Raw genomic sequence first — 9,618 nt, 5'->3', positions numbered from 1 at the left:
AAATCCACAAACAAACAAAAAAATACTCCAGCCATGTTTATTCAGTAAACCTTTATTTATCAGTGCATGAACAGAATGCCATGACCAGATTATTACTTTTCACCCATTTTTATATCCTTTACTCTCAGCTCCCTTAAAAAAATAATGAAACGATTTACAGAGGATTTTTTTTCTGCATGAAGGCAAATATTTATACAGGTGCTGTACAATTTATAAACATTTACAACTACCATGATGTCAAAACTAAAAGACTCTTTTTATATATATATATGTTGGAGCAATGCAAGGCCACAGTATCATACATGGTAATGTCATGAACAGTAAAAGAATACAGTAGCCCATCATGTCAACAGTAAAGTGGACAATAAATTAGTAAGTGGTCTCACCGACCGAGAGATGCGAGTGTTACTTCTGTACATCCTTACACAGGCTGAGGAGGGTATGGTCCAAGCAATGAAGAGTTGATGAATTGCACTTTATGAACCACTAGGTGTCTCTGTACTCCACAGTAGCAACATTTAAACAACACACATTTTGTCTTCAGAGGAGGAGGAGGAGGAGGGCACAACTGATCCCAATAAATTAAAAAATATACTGTGTGTATATATATATATATATATATGTATATATATGTATATATATATATATATATATATATATATATATATATATATATACATATATATATACATATATACATATATACACATATATATATACATATATATACATATAAATATATACATATACACATATATATATATACATATACACATATATATATACATATACACATATATATATATACATATACACATATATATATACATATACACATATATATATACACATATATACATATATATATACATATATATATATATATATATATATATATATATATATATATATATATATATATATATTTTTTTTTTTAATCCGGGCCTTTATTCCCGGTTTGATTAAATTTGAGAAACTTCAGAGTAAATTCAAACAGCACCCCCCAAAAGAAGCAATCAAGCCATTTTCACATTGTGCACTGTTTGCAACCACCACAGGGAAACACATTGGGAAGACTTTCCCTCATTCTGGCCTAAATTATAAACACACACATGACAGCCACAATGTTGTTAATGATGAACAATTAAGCAAACATTTACACATACACCCCCCCCCCCCTCTCTCACATTATGGGCCATGTCCTAAATTAAAATAAGCAAAGATATATTTGGAGGTTAAGAGAAACAATGTGTTTTTGTGCCTGTATTTGTGATAAAAATACGATATCTCTTATAAGTTGAAGGCAGACTTGCCACTTCTTACAATCAAGCTCTGGTAACTCAACTCATCTAAATTATGGGTCAATATGTGAAATCACTTTGTCAAATAATATTTGTTTCAGATTAAGTATTGTCAACGCTACAGCGACATCTAAAACACACAGGTCTACCAGTCAGCTTGTATACCTACGCACAGAGCCGGAGGACCGAAAATACAGAGCTGCTAACAGGCGACGACATTATGACCGCTTACAGACCACGATATCTCAGAAGTAGAATGTATAGATCTCATAGTGTTATTTCAGACGGTGATACCTATCTACACATTCTATTTCTACCATTAAGTCCACATCAAAGGTGAAATGACTCAGCATGGATGTGTGTACTAATTGTTTTTGTGTACATACAATTTGAATAAATGACATTATGCTGTATTATTCACACACATGTAACAAACATTAGAACTATAACCACAAGTATCTGGTCTGCTGATTGATGCATAAAAAGCTCCGGGGTAGTCTGTCCACCCTCCAAATAAGCTAACGGGATCAGAGAGTCTTGTCGTGTGCAGGAATACAGTCACCCAAACAAACAGTCCACAACTCTAGTCGGGCTCTCAGACACAGCAGGAGACACTCAGTCACCCTTTGCGGCCGATTTTAAGAGACGCTCAACCGTCTCACTTTCTTCTACATCCAATAGTGACAGCGAACAGTGAATCAATCTTGCCAGGGAGAAAAGCTAAGTCACTGCATGAATAAGTCTTAAACCTTTAAAGAAAAAAAGAAGAAGAAGAGCAGGATCCTTCATCGAGGTGGGTAGCCAGGGAGAGCAGTCTCTCTCATAACCCACCAAACAGTCTCACAGTGAGTGCAATACAGAGCAGCTTCTTTAGAACCGGAGTCTCTGATTGGCACAAAATAGACTTCAGTGTCGCATCCAAAAATCTCACTCCGAACCAACCTGTTTCACGCATGTCCGCACATCATCGTGCAGTACAAATACTCAGGAAGGTGCAAGCATGCGCGTCAGACATCAGCAGCTTGATGCAAACTGACCGACCGAGGCAAACTGGGTGAAAAAAAATAATATATATACAAGCAATGAGAAAGCTATGTTGCTGGTTACACAGTGATCTGCTTTGTCCGAGATTGCTAAAAGGAAAAATAAATCCTTCCATTCTTAATGTCCATCGTTCAGGGGCTCAGCTTTTTTCTTCATATATACGCAGAGTCGTCGTTGTCGGATATCAGACATCTGCGTAGGTTGTGTCCACCTGGGACTGGATCTTGGCAGAACTGGGAACTTTCCATGGACCAGGGGTGATGGGAGCCTTCTTGCTGGTCGTGGTCCCGTTGCAGCTGGGGTCCTGGATGCTGCTGTTTGAACCTCTGGGATCCTTTCTATTCACTTCTTCAGTTGGCCCATGGTGCTTGCTTTCCCGAGACTCCTTATCCCCCTTCTCTCTTCTACTCTTCCGGTTCAGGGTGCCACCATCAGCATCCGAACCGACCCTCTCCCTGTGCATTTGGGAATGGGATTTTTGTGCCGCTGCCTCTTGCTCAGCCCTTTTGCTCTTCTTGTGGCGCTCACTGGTGCCGTAGCTTTTGTCTCCACTCTCTGTAGGCACCCTCTCCTGCCAGTGAGCTGCATCCTCCTCCTTGTACCTCCGGTCCTTCCCTTCTCCAGAGGCAATGCTGGGCTGTTGGCCCGCTGGACGCCGAGGGCTCTGGGGCTCTTCCAGGTTCTTCATAGGCACAGCAGAGTCAAGTTCCCTCTTCGAGCTCTTCCTGGGGCTAGAGGAGTGGTGGTCTCTCTGCCCTTGGGCTTTTCTCTCCTTCCTCACATCCTCCAGGGATCCGCTGTGGGCTCGCTCGGTTTTTCGGGGGCTCTCGGAGCGCTCTTCGTGATCTCCCCGGCCATCAGTGGCTCTTTTGGGACTAGCCAACTTGGAGTCACTCCTGCTTGTTTTTCTGGTCTGGGTGCTGGGGCTGGTGGTACGCTTATGGTTGTGTTGAGAGAGCTGTTGTCCTCTTGATCTGTTCGCATGCCTACCGTGCTCCTGCCCAGCGCCAGGGGACCCAGATACCCTGGGATCCCCCCCGGAGAACTCATCAGGGACGGTTGTTTTGGGTGAAGACGGGGACGGTTCAGAGGTAGAGAGGGAGACAGAGGCCGGAGAGACTGGAGCCGAGTGCCCGTCAGATTCAGAAAGTCTGGGAAAGCTTGAGGTTGGAATAGTTACTTTGTCCTTTGAACCTAAGAAACAAACAATGGAGTAAGAACATGTTCTAGCTGAGCAACAATGTATGTACTGCAAGGATCTGCAGACGCTAAAATATCCCTTATATGGGATATTTCGCACTTTTAATAAAAAAAGAAAGAAAATTAAGATAATTAAATATGTCATGCAACAGAGGAACAATATCCTTAATTGTGAATAAAATATGTCCACTGTGCCCACTTCCTGTAATAACCCTGCGTAATATCTCTCTCAATATTTGCCTTATTTGAGATATGTATCAGTCGAAGGCAGCCATCAATGTAAAAGGTGATAGCTTTCACCCAGCACTGACGTTTCAATTTCCCCCCAACCTGATAAGAATTGCACAGCTGTGATTGGGATGCAGCAGAAGATTAGAGAGAGAGAGAAAAAAAAGAAGAGCGATGGACTTAGTGGTGCTGAAATGAGATTTTGGATTTCTAGGAGCAACAACTCATAGAAATTCATTCTAATGTGGTCTTTGGATTGAAAGGTGGATGCCAGTGAATGCACACAGATCCTTTTAACCACTTGTCACTCACTGATCAATATCTAGCTTATCTAGTTACGGCTTTTTCTCCAGCTCTCCATCTCCATTCAGGAGGAGGTGTGTGTGTTCAGTGGCATCCCAGCTTTTGCAATACCCTTAAAAAAATAACCTGCAGAGCTCTGAAGCCTCCCAGCGCTCCTGCAGGTCTGTTTGTTTCTTCTAGGACTCACTGCTTTGGTTCAACCCTCCAGGGGAAGAGTAACTCTGCTAACTGATCTATTTCAAATTGATCATGGGGATGAGGGAAGGGACAGAGAACGACACTTACATCTGGAAGATGAATCACTTTTGAAAGGAGAGGTCAAAGGCAAAAGTACAGGGAGTACAAGGTTTACCAAGGTTATTAGGGACAGACCAAGAAAAGCAGTGAGGCCTTTAGTGATGCTCTGGTTTCATGTAGAAGCACAGGGTGGAAGAAGAGTTCTGACCTAAAGGAGGAAAAGATAAATAGGTAGAAATAGACGGCCGTGACAGTGCAGAAAACAGGAGCAGATAAAGATAGAAGTGAGAATGACAGGAGAGAAAAGTCAAGAGAAGCTCGCAACACATGCATGAGAATAAAAAAAACTCAGCACCCTGCTATCAAGCATATCCACACAAAAAGCATCTCAATACGTGTGGTCAATGTGCTATCGTGTCGATCTATAACGCAGCGGTAACGATGTGTGTGTATGTGGCCGTCAGCAGTCACTCACTGTGATCCGGGACCAAGCCCTGGCCAGGTCGAAGCAGCAGATGCACTTTACTGCCGCCTGCTTGGATCAGCTCGATTGCCCGAGTGTGCGTGATGCCCTGGGTGGCCTCGCCGTTGATCTCCACGATCTGATCTCCAACCTGTGGTGCAGATATAATCCGTGCTTACTGTACATGTTACAAGCAAAGGGTCTTTCACAATGTTCTAAACAAGAGTAAGTGCATTTTCTGTTCTTTTTCAAGTGAGACCAGAGGTTTTTAAACTCAACGGGAAGTTCCTAACCCCAGCACATTGCAACATTAACTGCCTGTCTACATCCTCCAAAGCACCCAGATTATGGGCGCTGTAGCTCCAAAATTTAGAGCACGATAATCCCGCAGAGAGAAATAAAACAAAAATAAGGAGTGAACTTTGGATGCAGTCGTCGTTGTCTGGAGAGCGCACACAGGGTAAGAACTATCAATTTAATTAAAAAAAAAAAGTATTATCACCCAGTTCGTAGAAAAAGAAACTCACATGTATCCTGCCATCGTTAAGAGCAGGTCCGTCCTCAGCCAGTCGCAGGATAAACAGGCCCATGTTATACTCTTTCCCTCCTCTCAGACTGAAGCCGAAGCCCCGCTGGCTGCGGTCCAGCTCCACTACAAAGCAGCCCTGTAGCTCACAGACAAGGACATGTGCTTTTTTTGAGACTGGGACATTTCTTGACAGACATGAGATAAAGGTTGCACGCTGTCGTCACACCTGGAAAATATCACTGGTTGATATATATTTTAGTCCGATGACCTAAAAGGACAGTCCTCAAATTAAGAATCGATTAAGATCGATTGGTACCAGAGCAGAATGAGTAAAGTACTGTAAAATTGAGAAACGTCCAATAATTCTGGCTGTAGTCTTACCTGCTTAGAGCCTGACATGATGAGTGTTCCCATCTCGCTTGGTGGGAAAGAGTTCCTCACCTCAGTATCACCATTTCTACTCAAAAAAGACCACACACACACACACGCGCATTATAATGTGGCCAACATACTGTGGATATGAAATAATTAAATCGGGGCGGTTGTTTTGGGCGAAGACGGGGACGGTTCAGAGGTAGAGAGGGAGACAGAGGCCGGAGGCTCAGTGGTGTTTCATGACAATATGGCATAATATCTCATCTTGAGATAAGAATTGAATTTCAGCAAATACTGAAAATGTTTAAAACAGAATAGAGCAGAGAATAGGTCCATTCAGCTCTGTCCAGTATTACCTCACACACTGCCACGCCTGTATTACAGCAGCGTGAGCCTCATTCTGCTGGTGTCATTATACAACGCAGACCTATGTAAATCCTTCAAAGAGCCATGTTGCTTCTACAGGAAGATAACGAGGGCATACTTTAATGCTTCGCAGAACTCATTCCAGTGCCTTTGTGGGAACTTAGCTGTGCTGACGCACTATCGAAAAGAGTCTAGTCCTTCTTAACAGCTCTGGCATGGAGAAGAGTTTACACACGTCATGCAGCCAAGCTGACAAGCCTCGGCTCATATCTAGCCTGGGCTGACCCAAGGCACGTTTTGGAGATTAGACGGAGAGGAGAGAGGGTGCTGCCCAGGAATGGACAGCACCCTCGGCAGAGGGCGAAAAATGATGGTGGAGAATTGCTGCTGCAGCAATGGATTAAAAAGTTTGACACAGGTAATCTGGTTTGAAAATAAAGCTCAAAGAGGAAGTGAGACTCCCTATTAATCTGGCTCTTTTTCTTTGCTTCGCCATCCAAGCAGTGACCACGGGGGGATTCTCTCTCTTTCTGGATAATAAGGCAAGTGAGGGCCACAAGAGATGCTAATGGAACACATTGTAGCACAAACCAGAGCCCGCTTTGAGAGGATTGGGTCTGATTTATGGGTCAAGTGGCAGAACCTGTATTAGACTGTCTCCAGTGGGATCAGTGTTTGAGAGGGACCCTGGCAAGCTTGTGTGAATGCTTGTGCGGGAGTATGTGTGTGTATATTCGTGTACCTGTCTGGATAGCTGGGAGGCTGTTGGCCCATAGCTCTGTGTTGTGCCGAAGGGCTCTGTTTGGCTGAATTTGTTCCAGATGGCGGAGCACTGTCTGTGAATACACACAACACAACCATTTAGTATGACGCGCAGATCTGGTGATCTGCTATTGGATGCCACAAAACAATATCAAAACCTCCTTTTGACTACTTAAATACTCTGATATGCTTTCTGGAAAAGCTTCACAGGACTGAGACATTCTCTGGGCCAAACCTACCATCTTCAGGCACAACAGTGAGGGTGACACAGTTGCCGGCGTCTTTGATGAGCTGGACAATGTCGTTGTGCGACAGCTCCATGATGGACAGGCCGTTGACAGCGGAGATACGGTCTCCCACCTTCATCTGACCTATGCGGTCTGTAGGGCTGCCCTCAATAATGCGGCCAATCTTGTGAGGTATAACTGAAACAGGGAAGCACAGAGAAATCACAACCTGTTGCTGTTTTTTTTTTAGGTTTGAACAGCACTGATTCAGTAACACCAAATCAAGATATCCCCTTTCATATCATAATCCATTGCACAGTCTTTCTGAGGTACTGGGAACCGCATCAATACATGAGTTATATGTAAAAACATGGATTGAAGTTGTACAGGATATTATGTGATAAACGGTATAACTTTTTACACATCTAATTCAGTGAATTATGGTCTTACATTTGAAAAAACACGCAGACATAATGGTGAAAAACGAGACTAAGAGACTGCAGCCTCGCTAGCTGTGTGAGGCTATACCTTGACGCAGCAGTGCTATGAGCTAAATGCTAACAGCAGCATGCTGACATGCTCACAATGGCAGTGTTCACATTCTGATGTAGCGTGCTAGCATGCTTACATTATGCTAATTAGCATTAAAGCTAACACAATTGTCCACCTTATGATGGCGCTAGAGGAAAAGTCACGGGTTTATGCATCGTATGAAACATCAGGGGTTGACCAAAGTCAGAGGGATTCATCCTGGGGAGAACATGAATGTCTGTGGGAAACTTCATGGCAATCCATCCAATAGTTCTTGAGATGTTTGCATCCCTACAGCTAGCACGGCAAAAAGTGTTTATTTTACTACACTTTGTCTGATTTATGGTGTGATAAAGAGAGTTACCCAAAATTCCCACGATAACAAATTGAAACAAGAACTTTGGACCTGGCTTTATCCAGTGTTCAGATATCTGTTCTGGAAATGTAGGCAAATTAGCACATATGTCAGATAATGCCTATTTTCCATATTCAAACATAACATTTCAGAAAAATAATTGCCTTAATATAATTAATCAAATGGGGAAGTTTCCTGGCGATATCCATTAGTGACATTTTTACCCTATTCACCTGGGTTGTCTCCCCATAAACTACCTCATGCTTTTTTTTTTTTTTTATATAACGCTACGTTTTTAAAAGTTGTATATAAGATGTTTTTTTTCTTGATTTCTGACCTCCAGGTGGGGGCTTGTTCTTTGACGTCAGGATAACAAAGCCAAAGCCCTCGTTGCCTCTGCGTTGCAGAGTGACGTCAAAGCACTCTGGCCGAGAGGACTGAACAGGCTGGACGGCATTCGGAACCTCGACATGCGGCATCTTGGGAGAGCTGTTGACCAGTGCGGATGCTACATGCTGGGGCTGCTGAGTGCTCTCCTCTTCTTCGCCATCTGACGAATGACAATGCACAGAAACAGAAGGGGATGCTTACAGTCACGCATTTGGAGCAGCTCTTCTAAAATAATTAGAAAATCGTATATCAACCCGGAAATGATACTGCTATGTCTATCCATCATTTTTTGAAAGGAGAGGGACAGCCCAGACGGCAAATGACCATTAGTGAGTGTAACCAAGTACATTCACTCAAGTACTGTTTTGAGGTATTTGTACTTCATTCAAGTATTTCCATTTCATGCTGCTTTCTACTGCGCTACATCTTAGAGGCAAAATATTCTGCGTCTTACTCCACTACATTTATTTTAAAGCGGATTGGTTACTTTGAAAATTTTGATTATTGACAAAAAACTATAAATTACCTGAGGTTTAGCCAGTCTACAGTATATAGAACAATCAAAATAAGCTCCACCGTTACAAGCTGCAACATTACAGTGATGAACACATAAATGCATCAATAATTATAATTCAATCATGTATTTTTTGTCTGTGATATTGATACGTTTACTCAAGTAAAAGATCTGAATGCTCCCTCCACCACTGCAATATACATTCAAATGTGTCACTTTCACCAACAGGGCAAACACAAATGTTTATTTTAAGCAGGGGTCACTCTGAAGAAGATTACATACACTTCAAGCCATGAACAATTATTTGTCAAAATGTTCCCAATTTATCATCCTTCAGATCCCTCCAAAAATAATCCAAAGCACAGCGGCTTTATTGAAGATAGCCTTTTTGCTGCGTTTATTGCACACATGAAATATAACTGTCAACTCGACACTTGAGATGAAAGCCCTTCACAATTTGTTATTCATAAGACACGCTGATCTACCTCCATCTCTCTCTTCATTGTATATTTGTTTGTCAGGGAACCTCTTTCTAAACCCCTGCTTTGAAAGCATAAAGCCTTACATGATTGATGCTTAATTTCTGCAACGTGATCAAAGCTGTTGTTACAATACATCAAATCCAAAGTAATTTCAAAAAGTGCTGGTGCTATTCATGGGGTGGTTATTTGTGGGGGTAAACAAGCCTGAGTGCGGCAGGGGTTTGTGCTGTTGAAAAAGAAAACACATCATGTTCTATTTTCTTTTTTCATCCTTTGAGATGTAAATCAACTCTACCAGCTGATCTACTCTT

General features: G+C 42.3%; 1 protein-coding gene across 1 annotated transcript in view; it reads right to left on the bottom strand.

Moving 5' to 3' along the window:
- Nucleotides 1–1,008: 1,008 nt before the first annotated feature.
- magi3a (membrane associated guanylate kinase, WW and PDZ domain containing 3a) overlaps nt 1,009–9,618 on the bottom strand; it is a 96,825-nt gene continuing 88,215 nt past the window's right edge. The window contains exons 15-21 of the mRNA XM_079272740.1: nt 8,259–8,471; nt 7,048–7,233; nt 6,789–6,882; nt 5,687–5,762; nt 5,304–5,441; nt 4,789–4,927; nt 1,009–3,539 (exon numbers count right to left, since the gene is read on the bottom strand). Coding sequence (XP_079128866.1) covers nt 2,530–3,539; nt 4,789–4,927; nt 5,304–5,441; nt 5,687–5,762; nt 6,789–6,882; nt 7,048–7,233; nt 8,259–8,471 — 1,856 coding nt within the window. The 3' untranslated portion in view covers nt 1,009–2,529. The remainder of the gene's footprint in view (nt 3,540–4,788; nt 4,928–5,303; nt 5,442–5,686; nt 5,763–6,788; nt 6,883–7,047; nt 7,234–8,258; nt 8,472–9,618) is intronic.

Source organism: Melanostigma gelatinosum (assembly GCF_949748355.1).
Source record: "Melanostigma gelatinosum genome assembly, chromosome: 8".
NCBI lineage: Eukaryota > Metazoa > Chordata > Actinopteri > Perciformes > Zoarcidae > Melanostigma > Melanostigma gelatinosum.
Note: the sequence above shows the minus strand (reverse complement) of the source record. Positions and strands in the feature narration are given on the sequence as shown.